This window comes from Anser cygnoides, chromosome 6 (assembly GCF_040182565.1).
Source record: "Anser cygnoides isolate HZ-2024a breed goose chromosome 6, Taihu_goose_T2T_genome, whole genome shotgun sequence".
In the NCBI taxonomy this organism is placed as follows: Eukaryota; Metazoa; Chordata; class Aves; order Anseriformes; family Anatidae; genus Anser; species Anser cygnoides.
The window spans coordinates 36,406,407-36,428,651 of NC_089878.1; the positions used below are offsets into that span (position 1 = coordinate 36,406,407).

At 37.6% G+C, this 22,245-nt stretch overlaps 1 protein-coding gene across 6 annotated transcripts in view; it reads right to left on the bottom strand.

Moving 5' to 3' along the window:
- LOC106041006 (von Willebrand factor D and EGF domain-containing protein-like) overlaps positions 1 to 22,245 on the bottom strand; it is a 177,936-nt gene that overhangs the window by 50,925 nt on the left and 104,766 nt on the right. For 5 of the 6 annotated variants that reach the window (XM_066999142.1, XM_066999141.1, XM_013189239.3 and 2 more), the window contains 6 exons: positions 21,972 to 22,086; positions 18,311 to 18,561; positions 16,882 to 17,101; positions 11,050 to 11,187; positions 8,920 to 9,072; positions 7,328 to 7,492 (listed from right to left, as the gene is read on the bottom strand). In XM_066999142.1, coding sequence (XP_066855243.1) covers positions 7,328 to 7,492; positions 8,920 to 9,072; positions 11,050 to 11,187; positions 16,882 to 17,101; positions 18,311 to 18,561; positions 21,972 to 22,086 — 1,042 coding nt within the window. The remainder of the gene's footprint in view (positions 1 to 7,327; positions 7,493 to 8,919; positions 9,073 to 11,049; positions 11,188 to 16,881; positions 17,102 to 18,310; positions 18,562 to 21,971; positions 22,087 to 22,245) is intronic. The other variant, XM_066999140.1, reaches the window with a different exon arrangement.

Here is a 22,245-nt window from a genome sequence, read left to right on the forward strand (position 1 = left end):
AGAGGCTTTTACCTCTCATCTTTGTCTTCTACCTTCTCCAATTATTTTAGTCTACAACTGCATTACTTCAGCAGCTATAAAGAGAGGATTAAGATAGATTCCATAAAACTAAAGTATATTTTCTATTCAGGAATTGGCAGTATATTTTACTTCAGCTCAGCATTGAGAAAGATGGAAGAATTAATAAAAACTCTTTTCTTATCTGATGATGCCTTGTGGGCCTTCAGACTCTCTCATGTCTTGAACAGATTTGTAGATATACACAAAATAGACAAAATCAAGACAGATCTTCAATGAAGCATCCCTGCCTAGTTCTCTGAAAAATCTATGTAGAACACTTTAGAACTGTAATAGATTATAAAGAAAGTTCATAACATTTCTTCAAAAGAAAATCTGTAATATTTCTTCAAAGAAAAAGTAGCTTAAATTTGAATATTTTACGGAAATTCTCTTTTTATTTGATTTGAGGAATAAATGCTCTAAAATTATAATTATATTGTTTGTGGCTGTAAACACATAAAAATGAGCTACTTTACATATGAAAGCCAAGAAACAATCTGAACTATGCTTTGCTGGAGACCAATAATGAATCTATTTTAATACCATAAAAGCACATATAAATACTCTTGGTGAAATCACGCTTTTATAAGTTCTCCACAACTATAACTGATTTGGCTGAAAATTACATATAGTGTTATTTTTTTCCTAATATATATTTTAAAAAGGCAAAAAGAAAGGAATTTTGATAATAAATTTTCAGATTGTGTGCTGCAGAATTCCCTTGGCAGTTCTGCTAATCTGCATCTAGTCTAACCGAACTCCCTAGGCCACATAGGGTTTTAACACTGTGACATACATAGCCATCAAGAAGATGAAAGGTCTCCTCTTTGTATTCAGACACCTGTAAAGAGGAAGTTATGAGCTGACCAGAGGCATGTGGGGGACAACAAAAGAAAGAGGTTTAAGGGCTATCTATTCTGTGAGGCATTAGCTGAAGAAGATTTTAAAATATCGTGACCCAAATAACAATTCAAATCTAAGATTTTTAAGACAACATTCTATAAATACTGTAAGCAGCATGTGCTAGCGTGGAGAAACTCTTCTTGAGAGCTGTTGTTTTTCAGTAAGATATAAGATTTATCAGCTCTTCCACCATTTATAAAACTAGGGAGTTTTGCTGATGCTCTTTGCTTTGCAGTTGTACCTCTCTGTGTCCTATAGAACTGAAAACAAGACAAACAAACAAACAATCAAACAAATGTATTTTGTATTTTTTGTCATAATATGAGATAAACTCTCAATGTGATAAATTATCAGTATGAAAGATTATTCTGTCCTGTATTCTAGAAGATGAACAGTGTTGTTTTAGCTACAGACTGTTGTTGTGTCCCTTCAGAAATGAACTAGCTCTATACATGGGATGTGCAATTATTTGGGCAAAATTCACATGGATTGGCAGTGAATATCACCTGCTGCTGCAAATAAATTCAGTGAAGTGAGTGTCCTACCTCTGTAGGCCCCTGCTTACCAACAACAGCAAGGTGATGAGAATCCCAAATTTGTCATGAGCAATAATGAATCTATGAATTTCACACCATCTTTTTACCCATGGTACTGTACTCTGCCTTGTATTGTTTATGAATCCTTTTCCTCCATCTTTTGCTCTGCTTTTGCATTTAGTCGCAAAACTCTTGTGTTGCTTGAATGGGGCCAGGATATTGGTCCAGTATGAATTGTAATTTCAAAAGACTTCTAAGTGCCTTTAATAAAACAACAACGTTATCAAATTTATGGAAATAGGGTTGGCTCACTTTAAAAGCTATGTGCTATTAGAGCTAGATGATAAAATATTGCTTGGAAAGTTTAAGAGGAGATGATCTTACTATCTGTTCTGTCAACTCAAAACAACAAACAAACAAACAAACAAAGAAACCTACTGGGCCTGTATCCTCTGTAGATTATTTGTTGCAGACTGAGCTGTTGTTATCACTTAAAAGTCATGATGGCATGGTGATTGCTTAAGCAAAAAGTGGCACATTCTTGGTAGGAGAGAAATGTAATCTGTACTTGATGCTCTGATTGAATGTAAATATTATTCATGGCATATAGCTTAGTCCTCTTTCCTACTGGTTTTATGGCTTGGGCTTCATTGGGCTTCTATTGCTGAGCGACATCATTTCCTAAATATATCATCTGGATTGGAAGCACTTAACAAATTCGGGATTGACAGAGTATAAGGATCAGTGAAGCTGGAAACCATTTATATTTTAAATTATCTAAACATATTATTCTTACCATGCCTTCTTTATTTATTATGTTTGGGTCATAGCACATACTGTGCAGGGCACTGTTGAGGTTTTCTTCTGAAAATACTTAATATTTTATTAGGTATCCCTACAGAGGCAAGAACCATCAGAAAGGCTCTGCGATTCCCTTTCTATCCTGACAAGTACAGGAGTGGGGTTTTGGAGACAATTACATACTCAGAGGGCAGGGAAGGGTCATAGATTATGTCCAAAATGCCCGGGTGATCCTGGCCTTGTGAAGATTACTGGCATACCATTTGCAAAAATATGCCTTTCATGAATCCAGATTTGTATGGAATGTCTTTGTGTGTCATTTCTAACCACACTTCAGCTGCCTTTTCATCACATACCCCGTTGAAGGAGATGTCATCACAACATAACTTGTCAGGTTGCAAAAATGTACATTTTGGCCTGAAATACTAAAAAATAGAAACTCTGAAACATAGTTTAGGAAAGGGATCAGCAACTTCCAACACAAATTCCAAAGATGAGTTGTGGCCTGAGTTTCAATGGCCTGAGTCAGGGCTAGGAGCTGGAAGCACTGGCCTTGGGAAGCAATGCTTCCCAGCTTCCAAGCCCACAAGAATCAGCCACTGACAGCTATTACCACACAGAGACAGACCAAAGTAATATTTACCACTTATTTTGTATTTCTGTTATGTCTTCTCTGCAAGGATCTCAGTTAACTTTGCAGCTAATGACTGCAGTATCAAAAGATTCCTGCCTTCAAGTGAGCCTTGTAACTCATTGCATAAACGGTGTCAGGGCTGGTTGGTTCCTCATCGCAAAGCATCCTCTGAGTGCTGAGAAGTGTGTGTGTTCTGTCTATACCTGCCAATACATACAGGTTTTGTAGCTGAAGGTTCAGCCTGTGATGTGCCTACTTTTCAACATTTTTCAGCCTGTCTTCCAGGAACAACGCTCAGCTCACGCTGTTAGGGCAGTGCTCTTCATTTAATGGGATTGCTTCTGATTTGCACTGGTGTAAGTGAGACTGGAATCTGGGCCTTGATCTTTTTAATGCAAATTCATCAATTCTGTTTGATGAAAGGATTCCACTATGTTCACCAGTCACTTTTTGAAGAAAAATCATTTAATTGGTTCCAGGCAGCAAGAGGTCCCTACTCCTGGAGTTAGCTCCAAAGCTGAAACCTTGGGTTGGTGACCGAAACACTTACTGTCTTGTTTTTCATGAGTTATTTATTCTTCGTGGACAGTGATCAATGATGAGTGCTAATGATAACAGCAGTAATTTCAAGGTCAAAAGTTAATATAAAAGTTAATTATACTATGTTCTTCTGGCGTTAGTGCTCTTCTGGAACACTGTGTGTTCAAACACACCCATTCTTATAATTCAAAATATTTTATGTAGTTTTTAAACCCACACCTTGATGTTGATCTGACAGTGGTGCAAATGAGAAGGTCACAGAGGTCTCTGATGTGAAATCAAAGTGAGTTCAGAAGCATGCTGCAGGTACTGGAATAGTGTAAAATGCAGTACATAAACATAACAAGTAGCTGGCAAATCCAAACGTATATCAAGTGCCAAATGTCTACTGTACTGCAAATTAACTGCTAGGGCAGGAGTGCTAGCAGTTCAGAACGGAAAGAGCAGAACTCGATTACAGAGATCATAAAATAATCCTCTCCCCTGATCTTCAGTTCCCTAAACCAGAAGAGGCAGAACAAGCTGGCTCTGAACAATCTTTTATTGGTGACAGATGTGGCACTGCTTTGTCCAGTAAAATTGCTGGTTTACTAATAGGAAAAAAATAAATCTTTTGTGATGACACCTACCTCTCTAACCTGCAAAAGAAAGTGAAAACAGATGGGTATCTCTGAGACCGTGAGTGATGAAACCAGTCTAGAGAAATACCAGTAGCATCTGATGAGAACTAATATTGCAACATGCAGTCACATCACCAGCATCCCCCTTTAAGACATATTCATTATCTTTATGCCAAGAATGTAACCTGTGATACTGCATGGTTTGATTTAGTAGATGTGGCTCTTCCAACAAAAAGGTAACAGATATGTTATACAAATGTGAAGCATGCCCAGTGAAGCCTGGGCAGATTTAAATTCCTTAGACTTTCCTCCTTATTGTTTACTCACAAAATTAAGAAACTGTTGATGTTACTAATAGATATATATATATTTAAGTGTAGGTTACCTGCTTTATAGATTTTGAAGGGAGATAAATGCTTATTTTATTTGGTTTACCTCAAAACAGTATATATGAGAATGAATGTATTTTTAAAACTAGACATTTCCCTTTATGTATGAAACTCCATACAGGCTTTGGTACTGGTGATGTTTTTTCCTTAAGACTAATCAGATGTACCTCACAAATAATTTCAACGAAGTCTGGTTGATTTAAACTGGTACAGACTCCTGATATAAAGTGGGTAAAACATGTAAGTGAGAAGAGAATAAGGCCCTGCACTGTTGGCAGAACAGGCAAATGGAGCTTAGAAACTTATTTCTGGAATTTATATAGTTTGCAGTACGCCAAGTACGTCAAAAGATTAAAAACTATCACATATCAAGGACTTTTGGTACATATTCTCATCAAACAGGGACTTAGGAAAAAATTTTCTTATGGCATTTTTTTTCTCCTCTGTAGTCTACAAAGGGCAGTTGGGTAATTTTTATGACTTCTATATCAAAACACACATACCTTAATCATTAAATAGTAACAACTGAGTACAACTTCATGTCAAAAACAGCCAATAAAGTACAAAAAAGGAATTAACAAGAGAATTTTTACATTGAAGTTAGTAGAGTTGGAAAAAAAATGACATGTAATCTCAAAGCCTTAACAAGCACTGTAACAAGCTGAAGAGGATTTGTTCTGTTTTGTTTGAAGACTGATAGCATAAGTTACAAGGGAGAAAAGCTATTATTCTAATAGGGAGGATTTCACAATATTCATAATCCATAACTGTACATAAAATTAATTGAAAGATCATTCCTTTTTGTCTGATATCTTTTAATCATCAATATTTCTGCTTGAACTAGCAAAGCACACGTGAAAGAGAGTTAAACCGATCATTTTGGTTATAAATTAGGACTCTCATACAGCTGCAGCAATTACTTTTGTTTCTAAATATGAAAATGAATGACTATTCTCATTTAACCTTGAGGCACATGATTATTTTAAAGGCTGATCTTGCCCATACAGACATCTTGCATAAGGCAAGAAAGATAGAAAATAAGTCAATTACAGTTCCTGAAGTCCTGACAAATGAAAACTGTTTCTAAAACTGAGAAGAGAGGTAAAGATTCTCATTGCTTATATTATGACATAATTCACCTGAGTGAATATAAGGCTCTTATGGAACAAAAAAATCCTTTTCATCCCCTCCCCAGGTTGCATGGCTGTATATGTAGCATGAAGTCCTTGATTCAGTTTACATATTCAGGAGGAAAAAGGGGAACAACTTCCCAGCCTCTGATATCCAGCTCCCTTTTGAAAGAAGTGTGTATTTGTTTCAGATCATCATACTTTGGGTATTTCTTAAGTCTTGCCTGGAGCTGTATATAACACGTATAAATCATAGTAAATGGCAACTACTGTCTGTGCTTCCTTTTTAGAACATACACAAATTTATTGGTTAATGTTTATATAAGTACTGTGTGTCTCTGATTTACTATACCAATATCTATATCTGTAGAATATCTGTTCTACTCAACAACATTTAAATGACCTTTGGGTATACAATGCATATCCTATTATCCCATTAATGACAAGGTGCAGCTTTGGGCAATAACAGAAATGTTCGTTTATTTATATGCACAGTGATTTATATTTTTTGCTCAACTGCTTTTACAGCTTACCAAGTTGTAGAACAGTCAATAGCTGACTTTGTGACTCTGACAAACTAATACATTGTACATACTCATTGCTAGTCAGAGGAAGAAAATTGTTAGTTTTATTTTTTTGACCTTTAGATTTTGAGAACTAGCTCAAATCAATTTGTAGTTCAAAAAGTCTGGATGATACCTACTCTAAACAGTGAAATCAGTTCCGCTTTAATAGTGTGCATTAAAATATAACGTCAAGGCAACAGCCATTGATTTGGATACAGAATGGGTAATGAAGGTAGGTTTGTCAGTGTAGGAAGCTGGGGAACAATTTGATGTGTTTCCAGTGAGTCTGTCTTGAATGCTTAAGAAAAAGATTTAGAGGGAAACCAGGGAACCTGACCTAATAACTGCTTTTATTAAGGAGTAAACATCAGTTCTCTTGGCAAATCGCTCTGTGCAGTGAAAAGGGGACAACCATCCAGACTGTCCCTAGAGAACTATGCATTGAATTATGAGAATTTCGCTGAGAGAATGCAAGATTGGATGACTGATGAGTGGTTGCTATGCTATTGCCATTTTCTGCCTGAGGTCAGGACCCAGCTTTTCTTTTATCACAGCAGAAGACCTCTTCTAATGATCAGTCCTCAGAGATTAATGGGACCGTCTGAGTTTCAGAACTCCCAAAGGAAGAATGCTGCTCAGTCTACGAAGGATACTATTGAAATGTTTTAATTATCTGTTGTGTTCAGTTGTTGGTAGAGTTGTTCGTACATGGCACTTTGTTTATCATCATCTTCACAGGTCACCTTGGAGAACAGATGCCTTGCAGCAAAAGAATTAGGAAACAAGGAAAACAGAGTGGTACTGTCATGTGTCATGTTCCCATCTTACTGAGGAGGAAACATGTTTTGAAATCATATGCCAGTGCTGTGGCAGAAACACAGATGTGGTGATTCATACCATCTAGCAAGTCCCGTTGTGAAGACTTCTCCCTAGTGGCAAATGAGAAGGTGAATCTCATTCCTGAGAGACAGAGATTCCTGAAATAAGACCTGCTAGCTTCTTGTCAGGTAAGAGTGTTCACAGTCAGAAAAAAGGCTTCGGGGTTTGACTATAAAGCACATTGTAGTGTAATGCCATACTAGTTCATATTTGCTTACTGCCTTTGTCTGCAAAACTTAAAAAAAAAAAATCCAAAAATGAGTAAGTACCTGGTCTGGGGACCTTGCTACAGATTCGACCATTTCCAAAAAACCCTGGTGGACATCGGCCGCAGACATATCCAATGTAAGGGGGTTTCCGATCAAAACACAACGCTCCAGGAAAACACGGCCTGTTGGCACAGGTAGTAACATGGGACAGAGGCGCTACATGACCTAGGAAAAAAGGAAGTTCAAGGACATTTATTTATAATTTCTCAAATGAAAGGCATATATAAAAATAAGTGTGACTGTCTTAAGCCTGGCTAAAGTTTTATAACTGCTTTTATTCTTTTGAAGAATAATTAATGCAGAATGTTCCCAAACCTTGTGCCAAACATGAGAATGTCCTGTAGGCACAGCGTAACAGAACAGCTGTTTCTCATTAAAGTAAGATTTATTAGTCCTCTAATTGCATGTTTTCAAGTTTATTACTCAAAGTTCTTTGGCATTTTTCAAAGATAATATAGAAACTGTAATTTTCAGCATAAGTGAGAGATTATCTGAGTAAGAAATGGTATTATTCTGATGTCCTTTTGGTCTTCTATCATTGGAAAGTAATCATCAAACCTTACAGTACATATACCTTACTTTTAAAAATTCACAGTCAAGTGCATATATTTCTGATCTAGAAATCATCCTTAATGTGTTGAACCTTGTATGACAAGAGACTATTTTAATTATCTTAGAAATATATGAAAAATTAAATACTCTGGTACTATATAGTATTTTATCACTTATGATGTCACTGAATAATGAACTCCCTGTGAAGTGTTTAATAGTGTCAACAGAGAACAGATGATGAATAAAATCTAAATGATGGTTGTAGATCTTTTTTAATTGCCTCCAGTGAGGTCTCTATCATGACTCTCAAGTATTTCAGCATTATCCTTGCACCTTGCCTATGACATTATGACAGATCACCTCTTTGAGGTGTGTTCTGGTTAGCTGTTGGATGGCCTAGTACAGATATACAAAAGTAGAAAAACCTTTGTATATCTGTATAGTATCTGTACAAAAACTTCAGTACAAAACTGAAAAAAAACAAACAACTTCAGTACAAAACTGAAATACTGATTAGAAGTGGGTCAACATAAGCAATGTGCAGACATACACACCTCTTAGAGGGTGCTGCAGTGCTCAGGGTCCTGTTGTACTGATGGCAGGCACAAATATTCTGAGGAAAGCACCTGCTGAAGTCACGTCAATACTTCATTAATGCTCAAAGCTTGGTCTTAATGCAATGACTGCCAGTCAAATGCAGGAATAAAATTCAGCATCACATGGCTATGGCAAGTTTGCATAAGCTGTCATTCTTACCGTCTTGCTTTCCATTGATCACTAAGATTTTGAGTGATTTTGTTCTATCTCAAAAGTGACATGAATTCTACTTAAGCCTGACCACTCTGATTGCTAAGGGCTCTTTCCCCTTGCAAAATCATTTAGCAGCAATCTGCAGTCTGATGTATTGAGGGGATTTTGATTTTTAACTCTATCTTTCTGTGATGTATTATAAACAGTTTATGTTTGCTATTAAGATGGTAAAATGCATGATTTCTGAATATGCAACACCCCAAAAATATTTCATATCCTTGTATACCTACCACGTGTATCACTTCTGTTAAAATTCTTAATTACAGGAGAGTTCTTTGCCTCTAAGGGTTGCAGTGGCCACTCAACTTTAGTCTTGTTCAAGTCACCTTTGCCATTGCTGTTGTCAATGACTAAAACCTGTGTAATGTCAGCAGCAAGCACAGCTGTAAAAAGAAAGCATGGAGACGAGGAAACAAGGTTGTAAGAGCTTAGCTGTGATTGATGATAAAAAGCAGCAGTAACAACAAATCAGATAACTTAACAGAAGTTTGTTCTGGAAGCTAACCATCAAGCAAATAAAGGCAAATCAGGTGAGTCAGCTGCTGACATACAGTAAAGCTTCTGCATGAGCATAGAAAAAATTACAGTGCATAAATTCACTAAACCTTGCTTATCTGAGAGATATACTTATTATGCACAGTGATCTTTTATTGAGCTAAGGGCAGTAAGGAGGCCTCAGGTCCCTATGCATTATGCAGCGTTGTTACTTGGATGAAGACGCTACGCTAATCCCTAGGACCTGAGGTCTGCCTGATTCCTGCCTCTCCTCAAAAGCTTCTGCCTGAAACTATATTGTGTGTGTTTGTTGGCCTTGGTTAGTTCAGCTTTAAACTTTGTACACTTCAAGATATCTATACTAATTATGTATGGATGTAAATAAGAAAGCTGAATGCTGGAAACTTTTGAAAATATTAATTTCTACATAATTTGAAGGGAATTTCTTGATTGATCTAGGGCTTGCAAAGTCTATGTGAATATGTATGGCAAGTTTTCTGTACTCATAACAAAACCTGAGATTATGACACTTCTGTATGTGTTAAATAATGCAATGAGCTGCTACCCACTCTAGCAGCTATAAAATTACTTCAGTTTTCTCCTCCTTCCTCTGACAAGCCTTTACACTTCCTTCAGCAAGGGAAGCATGCGTGGTGGACATATTACAGTCTGTACGTTACATACGTTAAGGATGATTTCTGTCCTGTTTTGGGTGGGCAAGGAAGACCTCAGGCTTACTTGTTCTAATAAATGTACATTTTATAAATAAATATATTTGTAATTAAAAATGCATAGGAAGAAATTATGATTCTGATGTATTTTGAAAAAGGGCATAATTGATTCATTAGTCAAATTACCTACACATTGGTGAGACAGACACAAAATCACTTTGAAATGATCAGTATGGCTCAACAATACATTAAAGAAAGCATTTCTATACAGACATTAGGCAATATGATTAAAGGTATATTTGGTAAACCACCCAGAGCCATCCTGCTAATGCCAGGATTCTGCAATTACAGCTGAGTCTTTTTACATCAGTTTTTTTTTTTTTTCATTTGGTAGTCAATATGAGGAAAAGTGGATATCTGTATCTTTTGCTCTTTTGCTTTTTATGCTTATTTGGAAACTCTAACAAATAAATGCAAAACACATTAAATACTGAGTTTTCTCCTCCTTGCCCACCAAATGTTATTTCTGGAGAAAACCTGCGTGTGTTTGACTGAAAAAAAAAAAAGCAGAGTAGGTCACATCCCATTGTGATGGAAAGGTCTCAGCATGGTACAAAGTCAGTGTAGCCCCCTACTAAAGAACTTGCTGAGGACTGCCCCAACAACAAATACTGAGCAGGTATTAAATTGTTCCTGGCCTTTTTTTAGTTGGGAACTGTGGCATGACTTTATGCCAAATGTGAGCTCAGCAGCTATGGACTCCTTCCTCTCATGAAACTACCCGAGACCTTCTTTCTCCTACTGTATATCCTTCCTGCATTCACTCAGAACAGGAGTAATCCTGGAGGTGTTCCCTGAGTACTTGTTAGTGGATGATATATTTAGGAGTGAAACAGTGGAGAACTTGGGGAATGTCCTTGGCAAACTATCTAGCTGGCATCTAGAAAAAATATATATATGTGTTTTTTTGGTATGCTATGGTGTTCGTTCTAATCAAAATGAAACTAAACTGCAGTGAAAAATAGCAAACCGAGACCAATTTGCAATTATCCATATTAATATAAAATGACAATAGTGTGGTTTATATATTTAGAGGTCTGTCCTTGAAGCAAGTGGCAAAGTACTTGATTAAGGATAATTGTAGTAGAAGTGGACCCATATTTACCCTTCTATTGAAACAAATCATGCACTTACATTTGCAAGTTTTACCATTTCCCTCCATCCCACTGGGGCAAATTCCACATATGTATGATCCAAAGGTATTCATACAGGACACTCCAGGAAAACAAAGACTCTCTTCACATTCATTCCTGTCCTCCTGACAAGTAAGCCCTGTGGCAAAACAAAGTGGAGGTTAATAATTGGGAAAGATTCCCTGTTTATTCCTCAGCTCAAATGTTCAAGCAGACTAAGGCTTACTTCTCAGCTGTAAACTCATTACAGGGTACATCACTCACATAGTGCCAAATTCCCCACTGTCTCACTTAAACCTGCTTTTATCACACTGTTTATTACTGTTGTTATTGGCACCAGAAGTGCTGAACCTGAGACTACTGCTCCTAGAAAACTATGCATATTAAATAAATGATTGCCCCTACATTTCACACCTTTGCTGCTGCTTTTGTTGTCATGTTTATGCGAGATCTTTGTCATACACTGAAGAAGCCAGTCTCACCACTTTGACTTTAGGATATGCCATGTACTGACAGTCTTCATTTCTATGTGAACCTCACACTATTAACAGCTTATTGTACAACAGCACAGTCTGGCTAAAGGTAAATCAGACAAAATGATGACATTTTTTTTAAAAAATAAAATACAACAAACAAAAAACCTACAGGTTTTTCTATTTAAAATTTGAAGAAACTCTCTGAAAATATCTCTAAGCCACAGTGCTGGTGTTCAGAAGATAAGCTGCTGTAGGATCTGAATCCAAAACAATGGGTCTTGGCTATTGCTGACTTTGGAAATAGGCATTTAAAAAATCCCTTGATGTAACTGATATTCAAATTCACAACACTGAATGATTTAATGGGTACCTGCAGGGGAAGCTGACCCAAAAGCTAAAATGACTAGCTGAACATTAAATGATACAGAATAATCATATACAATGTTGTTTAAAAACTCCCTCTGGCTTCAGATATGCATGATGCTCTCTCTGTGCACTTGAGAAAACTTGCTTGGCTATTGTTGGTTACCAGAATATTCAGTCCTGACAGTCCAGTCTTAAACTATCCCATATAATTTCTATTAAGGCATGCCCTTTGTTCCCTGTGGGAATACTCAAGCAGATTGGGACGCTGTCTGAATAGTCCAAGTACCTGTTTCATGACATACCATAAGGTACAGAATGGCATATTCCATATTAGCTGTTCACCTTTATCATGGCAGAAGATTTAAGGATAAAATAATATTTTTTTCTTCAAAAGAGAAATTTGTCACAGAGGAATGAATTACAGAATGATAAGAACAGAACATCATTATTCATCTTCTACAACATAATCTCTCATTGTTTCAGCATTTCAGATAGCTTCCACAGCTCCTTTCAAGTTAAAATAGTATCTCCATGTAAGAAAATCTAATTGAAGTCTCTCTTGATTGAGGTGTCTCAAGAAGCTACTGACTCCACCTTCTCATGGCTGCTTTGTCTCGGGGAAAAAAAATTAAAAAGAAAAGGAAAAAAAAAAAAAAAGAAAAGCAGAACAAAAGGCATGTCCCTTTTCTGGTGCCATTTGAATCTAGATTGTTCTGGTTTTGCATGTTTCTTGCTCTAGGAAAGCTCTCCTTGTTTCATTTAAAGTGGACATTACCTGGTGTTGCAGGTATTAACTTACTTTTTTTTCCCTCCATTGTTATATTTTGGATTACTGATTAGACTAGTGATTACTTTCTTTCACTGGGTAGAGTTTAAAGACTAAACATGATACCACAGGCAATCAAAGCAAGAATGAATTTCACAGTTTTGAGTAACAAAAACTTCTTCCCACTCAGTCCCTTCTCCTCCTTCCTATATAATCTGTTTTGCAAGGGTCTGACTTAAAAATCTCAAAGATGAGAGAATTACAAAAAACCAAGGAAGAACATAAATAGCAAGCTTAATTTTAAAACCCACTTGACTGAATTTTGTTACTTAAAGGTGGAACTATGCAAGCACTTTGACTCAAATAGATTTGATTTTAAACAGTATCTGATCAATTTTGGCATAATGTTAATCCAGGAGAGTCTGATGACAAATATTTAGAAAGTCTGAAACTTGGCTGAAGGTTGCTGAAGAATCAGCAGAAATGGACAGAAAACTGTCTGCAACAAGAAATGTCAGTTGTTATGCTTGCATGACCTCCAGTGCACTGCAACACAAGAGAGTCTCAATTCTGTTGGCACTGTTACCATACAAATAAAAATATTAGGAATAAAAGATCCTCAGGTTGCAGGGTTGAAACATCTGTTTCCATGCCAGCTCTATTTCTCCAACCCTGCATGAGAAATTGGCTGAGAAGATGAAGTCCTTTTATACCCCGAGAGGAGCTGACCACCTACAGATGCAGAGAAAGTCTTTTTGACTGTGTTCAGGTTATGTTGATTCAAAATGAAGAAGCAATCTCATTGAGGAATTCTAAGGTTATTATACACCATGAACAAATTTATTTTTTTTTCAGTTGCCTGAAAAGTAAAATGAAATTATAGCTTCTTCTCCTCCCCTCCTCCTTTATATATTAATAACTGGAAGAAAGAATGGTTTTCCAATTTAGAGATTTAGATACTTTTTTTTTTTTTTTCAAGAAGGGTTTCTGTTCTCAAGCAGATGATATTCTTGCTTTCAGTAGCCCAAAGAAGAAACAATAGGAATTGTTTTTACCACCGGTGAGGGTAAATGAATGTACTTTGAACACACAATGAGATAAGCATGTGTAAGTCTCTGCAGAAATTCAAAGTATTAATAATTCTGGAGTCATCCTCCTCATATTTTCCTATGGCTTCTCTCCCTGCGTTGTTCCCATTCTTAAATTACGCACTTACATTGCCTGAGATACACAGATGCACTTGAATTACTACCATTTAGCAAGGCACTTCGTTCCCTATCCTTCTTCTCTTGCGGTGATGTTTGGGAAGCTCTCAAAAGAGTTAACATTTTCTTTCTACTACCTGTTCCCTATCATTTGTAAAGATTTGACGGTGAAATGGTGCTGTCACTTGAGCAGTATAGCATTGCCTTCTCATTAGATTATTGATGGTTTTCTGGGGAATTGAGACATAAACACAGCATCAAGGATGAGCTTTTATTGTTGTCACAGAACCTGCCCTGAAGTAAAATCATCTATTTCCCAGCTGGCTTTCAGCTCCACTTGCTTATAATTTCTTACCTGCTATTAAAATTTTGAGTTGTATTCCTGTTTCACTCAATTATATTTGTATTTTGTTATTGCTTCTGTTTTAGCTTTTTGGGCCAGGGAAGCACAGCAAAAGCAACACATATTTATTTCAACTGACAGGACTTAAGGGTTGCAGAAAACTGAGTGTTTCTCTGGCCATCAAGGTGTCCTATGTCCTTGTTTCCAGAGTTGTCTGTATGTTATTTTCAAACATGCTATTTTAAAGTGTTGGGTATTTCACTCTTTACTGTTTGTGTAAGAATGAGAACCACATTTCAGAATACAATTCATGTGAATTTATAAGCAATGCATTGTAATTATGGGAGACTATTTTATGTGGAATAATAGAGCTTGATTTCACTCCATTTACGTGGAATACCACATAAAGTGAGTAAAGTCAGCAGTGTGAAACTGCTGGAGAAGATCAAACAATGGGGGCAGATACACTGACATTATTAACGCATGGAATTATATTGCTTTTTATTCATTTAATCTACCTCATTGAAGGCAATGAAGAACTGTTCCTCACGGTATTTTTAAGGTGTTTAGCCAAATCTAGCCAAAACTGATCCCAAATTTCCCTGTGCTTATAGTAACATTTCCAGCAGAATTCAGCACCATGCCATTCTACATGTGCTGATTTGTTTGGGGATTTTTATATTTGGATAAACTTTCATTTTCTAATGTTGTTCTTATGTTTGTGTTCTCCTCTATGAGTAGTCTTTTCCAGCATAAACACTTTGGATAGCAGCAGGCTTTGGCTGTGCTGTAGCATTACCTGGAGTCACTACCAGATCAACTAGATCAACAAGATCAACCCTCTAGGTATTATGTGGATTGTTCAGGGCACTTTCTGAACTCCCAACTCTGAATTATTTTTGTTTCATTCCCACTGGAATTTTGTAGGTAATGAAATCTCGACTTGCAATCCTGCATGACTAAAACAGCAAAAGTGCCATGACCTGCTGAAAGAGAAGGGGTACCTTTCTGCCTGTATAAGCCCACTGAGGGAAATCTATCTGTTGCTTTTGTTTAAAATAGAGGTTTTTGATTATAGACACTATGCCTTTGATGTTACCTTTACTTGGTATTTTCAAAGCTGTAGCACTGTACAGCAGCCAACGTTAAAGGTGTCATGAATCCATTCGTGCTTTCATATGTGAGCAGAGTAGGGTTTTTTTTTGACAAGTTCGAGTACTGAAAGCTGAGTTCAGCTTAAGGTTGATTTTTTTTTTTTTTATTTCTTTTGAAATAGTGCTGATCCAAGAGACATTTTAACACAGTTTTAGTTAGTACCCTTCACTTTCCAATGACTGTTTAGTGACCCGGGTGAGTGAGTGGCTGTCTTAAACAGCACCCATGTTAGCAGCCCTTTGTCTGCAAAGTTAAGCAAGGGCCAAGTCTAGAAATGCTGGACAAAACCCGTATGTTCAGTATTGCCTTGTACCTCTGGAAAGGCTAAACTGCGAATGAAAAGGCCACAACTTCAGTGAAATTACAGAAGGCATGCTTGGGCCAAATGAAAATCTGTTGTGTTGGCAGTGAGTCATGCTCTGAGCAGCGAGTGTGGGTCCTGGCTTGGAGGAGGTGCTGGGTGCTCTGTGAGACCCAGCAGCGACTCAGCACAGCCGAACGCCAGAAGCTTCAAGCAGCAGAGCCTCGAGTGGCTGGCACCAGCCCGCAGAACAGAGGGGTCATCCCCACGTGCTGTCACAAGTGCTTTCTACTGTGTGGGAATCATTCACAGATGTCCCAAATGCACCAAAGCTGACAATATAAATGGCGTGACAGGTACCAACATGTTGTCTCCTCACCTCCATTATCTATTAGATGCTTCTCTTCCTCCTGACATGTCAGGTTTTCACTCCCTCTGTTCCTGTTTGTAGCATATGTCTTGCATCCACCTCTGTTGTCTTCGCTGCATTTCATTCTTCCCCTCCTCCTCTTCATGCTTTACATTCTGCCTTTCTAAAAAGATCTTTTTTTTTTTTTTTTTTTTGGGGGTGGGGTAGGGGGGGCTGATCATTGCTCTTCTCTGCATCTGTTAAAAACATATTTTGTTCAGCCCTGAACAGCTTAAAAGATTAGCTTTTGTTCCACTGGTATGTCTGACAACCCAATGGGCTTTCAGTTTTCTAAGGCTTAAACTTGAGGAAATTTCAACTAGGACTAAATGAATTTATTTCTGCATGCTTTCCATATCTACTTCTCTTTCATAGACCTAACAAATAAACAAAAAAATAAATAAATAATTCATTCACAGTTCTTTCATTGGCTACATTTATTATAATCCTTAGGCGTGTGAGAGGGTCCTGGATCTTCACCTTTTCCCTCTTCCACTCAGTCTTCCTCTGGCTCTTCTCATGGATGGACAGCTGGGAAATAAGCCAGTGGAAGCTGAGATCAGAGTGATTTGCAGCCTTCTTGAATGGTCGTTTCATAACTACAGACCTTTAGGTCTTTTCTCTTTCCTTGAGCATGGATAATTAGATAGCTGCCTTTACACGATTTCTATCTGTCTACAGCTGAGTCATGGGAGAAGAAGAGGAAGCAAATGCAGTCCATTTGACAGATTCTTGTGGTTGTGTGCTCTCAAAATACCCTGAAACACAATATGTCTGTAGTTAAATTGGAGATGGGAACAGTGATGCCATACCTCCCAAACCAGGGGGACATTTACAGATGTAGCGGTCCACGCCGTCCACACACGTTCCGCTTCCACATGGGTTTGACTTGCACTCATTAACATCTTCCTGGCAAAACTCCCCATCAAATCCATTTGGACACAAGCACAGATATTCACCAAGGCCTGGAGGGAATTTAATATTGGTAACACACGTTCCACCATTGAGGCAGCTGCAGGGCTTCACTCGAACCTGAGGAAGGCAAAAGGGAGTTGTGATAATGATCCTCCAAATAATCACTGCTGAGAGGTGTATTGGTACCCTTCAGGAAGGGATGGATTTGCAGTGCAGACACATTTTCTAGTATTATGAAAACTTATTTCTAACCAATTTCTTTTGTCTGGATAGATGGTCTCATACTCAGCATACTTATTTATTTGGCTGAAAGCGTGACATTAAAGGGATTTTTCTTCAACACTTAAGGGCACATTCTAATTTCTTATAAGAAAAAAGTCCTATTTGCTATAACAGCAGTTTTTACATGATATCTGAGGGCAGGATTCGTTCCTCATTCTTCAAAGAAGAACTGAAAAAAATCTTTTCTCTTTGCTTGCCCGCGTACCTTTCTTACTGTTTTACATTACAAATGTCTCCCAGGAAGGAACAGGATTGTGGCATTCTTTAGCCAGTCTCTATTGCAAGGAAGAGAGATCCAGGTCATGTTATATATTGATGAGAACAGCATTTCAATAGATTTGAACCTTTGCACTATCTCATCTAGTTAAGCACAGATCTAGTTTGAAATGTTTCCCCTTTGCTGTTTGTGTGTTCAGCAGACTGGTATTTTTGATGACAGTGGTTTGAATGAGTAAAAATTGGAATCTTTAGGAAAAAATCCTTTACTTTTCTTCACAAAACTGCTCTTGTGGCAAGAGTCTGCATCCCACTTTATTAGCTCATCCTATCATGGGATTAATGCTAGGCTACACAATAAAGACAAAGCAATGCACAAGCTCTGCCAAGAAACTTAAAGTGTAGAGTAATGACATAAGAGCAAGACACCCTCTAAAAATATCATTGAGAGTGAGTTATAATCTCCCTTTTATAGCTAAAACTTGGTCTTTTATGTTATATGCTTTTTTTCTGCAATCCAAATGCAGAATGTGAATTTTAAAGCAGATTAATGAACCATTAACAGGCTCTGCAAGAGAGTTCTTTCAAACAGCAATCAATAGCACTCTCTCTTGTTCATTGTATATGTAGTTTCTGTGTTCTCAGAGATATTTATTCCATTAATTGATCATTATTGCTATGCTGGATAATATACCCTTATGAGGAAATAGCTGAAGTCTGAGTTTTTAAGACAGTAACAAATTATTAGCTATAACGACAATTGCACCGAAGTGATGACATGATAAACAGGTTTGTTTTGTTTTGCTTTTAAAGCATTCATTTCCTTACCTCAATAGAATATCTGCTCTGTGCATTGCATTCATCCGACACCGTGAATTCAAAGGTCTGCCTGTCTTCTGAATCCACTTTCCAGATAAGAAGGCCAGCAGGAGAGAGCCTGGCATCCTGCGGCCCAGCCTCTAGGATGAATAGCACAGCTGACCCTTCCGGATCCACTGCTATTAACTGGTAAACAAAATTCTCACCAATAAATGTCAGCAGCTGGCTGGAGGGGGCCTGGAACACAGGAGGCAGGTTGTCTAAATAGCAAAAAATGAAACCACGATTACATAAATTCCAGTTTCTCCCACGTGAAGATTCAGACTGAGGGTCTCCTTAGGGGTGCTCTTAGTCATGAGGGCGCAGAAAGCATCCTGAGACTGATGGAGGAAACAACGTGGGTGTTAGAGGCAGCAAATGGCTTTGCCAAATAGTATACTTTTTTACTTCTATTTTTTTCATGCCCCATACTGAACTTTGATTACTTTTGATGTCTATCTGATACATGGGAGGAGATTGGACGTGACTTTTATAACCTCTCACTGGTCCACCTCCCTCAGTTCTTACTAAAACTTTAATTTTATCTCTAATACATGTATATATTATTTATTCTATCTATCTATCAATCTATCTATCAATCAATCAATCTACCTAAATATAAGCAAACTAATTCTCAAAATGATGAATGACAAATTGGGTGTACAACTCTGGGAGGATGGGGCAGGGGTGAGGAAGTTGTGTAACTCTTCTGTTGAGCAGATTCTACTGCCTTTACACATGAGTGGTAATTAAGTCTGAGCAGTGTGATTGAATTCAGTTGGACATTTCTAGAATAAAAATCTCAGTGCTGGGAGAGGCACATCAGTGATACTGAAATTCTCTATCCCTAGAGACAGTAGTGCATATCATGTCAACATTGGCATTGTTATTTTTAGTGATGTTTACATTCAGTCTTTCCTTAATGAAGATAAATGCCTAATTATACTGGGCTATTTTACAGTAAAAGACAAATGCTGCCTGAAGATATGTCCAATATAAATATGTAAAGAGGACAAGGTAGAGAAAAGTATTACATTTTAATATTAGAAACCAAGGAAAAGTAAGATCAGATGAATACCCTGAGGTGACAGCAGCACTGTGCAGGGCTGGGAATTTTGTCTCAGTGTCCTAAACCTCCTCAGTCTCAAGCCATCTTTCTTTTCTAACCAGCAGTACAAATTGACATATATTGATATTTAAAGGAATCTTCTCACAATGCAATTTGTGCATACTTGTTTTTAACTTAGAGAACATCTCTAATAGAGGATTAATTTCAAGTCACACTCTAAAAATACGAGCTATACGTGTGTTCTCATAAAGACAGCATGTGTCTTTGCATAATGCTTGTGGGAAGTCATCATCAGGGATTCTTTGTGTGTGCATATCCTTTTATCAAGCTCTGCTTTCTGTAGCATGTCTCACATTATGCAATTATTTAAATGCCTCTGCACTCATTGCTGCTGTGCTATCAGAGCTTTCTAAACTGCTTGGCCAGCAGATTGTCCTGGCAAAACTGTTGAAAGCTTCCATCCATTAATTTACCTTTTACTTCAGAAACACTCAAACCATGGAGCCCATAAAGGTTGTGCCCAAAGTAATAAATGAAATATTGATGCTGGTATGCATTTAGAGATAAACACAAAGGTGTTAACTGGATGGAGGGTTACAAGATGTTGTAGACCTGTAGACCACAAAATAAGATAATATCAGATATTCTGAAGGCAGTCTGTGAACAAGAGTGTTTTTAATTCCACAGAGGCCTCCTTGCTATCCAGTGAACATATATACACTCCTAGTTATTGCAGTACTTTTTAAAAGGTACTCATGTATTTGAAAACAAGCTTGACAAGTACCTTTTCAATATTTTTAGATTTTTAAATTATTGAAAAGTGAACCAAGATCTGTTCCTGATTTCATAGATCACTCCTAGTTTTATAAATTCCAAAATAAATGATTTTTTTTCCTTTTAAGCCATTTTCTAAATTTTAAAATTAAAATGTCTTAGTACCGGTAATGAGAATTTTATATGACAGTCAGAATCAGCTTACCCCTGAAGATAATATAGCTGTGGCCAATACAGTGGAAGGACAGAATGGAGGCAAGATTTGTGTGTCATAGTTAACACCTCTCATTAAACTCAATTATATCCTTGGAGGAAAAAAGGCTTTCTTTCAGGCACACAAGTTTTTCTTCAGGTCTGGCTTACCATTAGGCATTCTAAGTACTCTTTCAAGTAGCATGTAATGGGATTCTTCGTTGGACAACACTTGGGATGGATCTCTCTACGCCTTATCTTGGCAGGGAAATTTAAATTATAGGAACCAGATTTTTTAGGACATAAACAAGAGCTGTGTGTTTCTAAATAGAGAAAATTCAATGTGGCTAGTCTGGAACAGAAATTCCAAGGGCTCATGAATAGCTCTTTCCCTTCCAATTGCGTTCCTGCTTCTAAGCTTGGTTTCGGACAACTTATGATTTCTCATATTGCCAGAAACTGCAGAGTCTTTCTTAAGTGCCTTTCTATCATCTCTGAGAAGGGAGTACCAACTCACTTATCTCCCTGGCTATTGAGCTGTGGACTCTGGCCACTGTGTTGCACCTTTGCTGTTTCTCCTGCCATGCCTCGCACTCTGTAGAAGTCTCTGTCCATGAGCATCCCCAGTTGCTCCCCAAGGAAAAGATCAATCTTTTCCTTTCCAGAAGAAATAGGGGAAGGAATTCCTTCAGTCACTCCAGGAATATAAAACTGTGAACAAGCAAATCAAACAGGTCCTCTCATTCACATACCTCTCTGTAATTGCTTCTCCTTACTGAAGCTAAAATTACAGAGAAACTCTAGTTCCAACACATGAATCTACTTAAAAGTGTTATTATAATCTTTATATGGAGCAGATGTAGATATGTTCATGTAAGTGTGAAGATGCACCATGAGACCAATGTTTCTAGACTTATGGATTATCTGTAAAGCAAGTGTTAAGCCGTGGTTGTTTTTTACACTGGGGATGCAGTCATGAAAAAACTGTGATTAAATCCTTAGCATTCAGGAGGTGCTTCAAAAGGCAGCCTTCTCCATGACCCGTGCCATGAAGGGTTGAAGAATGAGCCGTTAGGTTTCGTGGCAGCGAAGGCAATGAGTGGCTGTTCCCTATCACTTAGACTCCCTGCCAGGCCAAGGTCTTTTGTGTGGCATTTCATAGCATTTGGCTCAGGGAAAGATACCAAAAATATACATTAGTGTTTTAAAAGCAGTGTTTTCCTCAAATTGTTCCCTTAAAGATTTGTACCTGTGAGATGATCACAGGCATTTTTAGGGTCCATCACCTTTAGCTGACAGACTTGGGCCCTGCATGGGGCATGTCGAAATTTCTTTTTTTCAGGTGTTATTTTGCTTTTTTTAATTAGAAATTTGTCAGGTTTCACCCAGGACAAGATAAGAGTCCAGATGCCTAGTGCACACAGAGGAGTGCTTCCTGCTGCTGATCAGGCTGGACTTCCTGTGCACTCAGTTATTCCCACCACATAAAGTCCTAGGCAGGCTAGGCCCATGTTAGCTAAATGAACTGTGCATTTCATAGACTTAGTATTAAATTCCCATCTAAGCGCTTCTAAATCTTAGAAAAAATGGTCTTACTTTCATTAATAGACCAGGTGAACTTAGAAATGTCAGGTTCACAGAGAAGACAAGGACTGGTAGGGCTTGACTCTCCTTCACCATAGCAAAGTCCATCTATATTACAAGTATTTTCCTGCCAAAAAAGGAAATAAAAATGGGTGGGAGGTGGAGGCAAGGAAAAAAGAAGTAAGAAAGATAAGAAATTAGCAGTTAATATTTCTGTAGATAAGCAGGAGCTTGCTTGTCTTTTGAAGGAATAAAATAATATCAATTTAAACGCTAGTACTTTCTA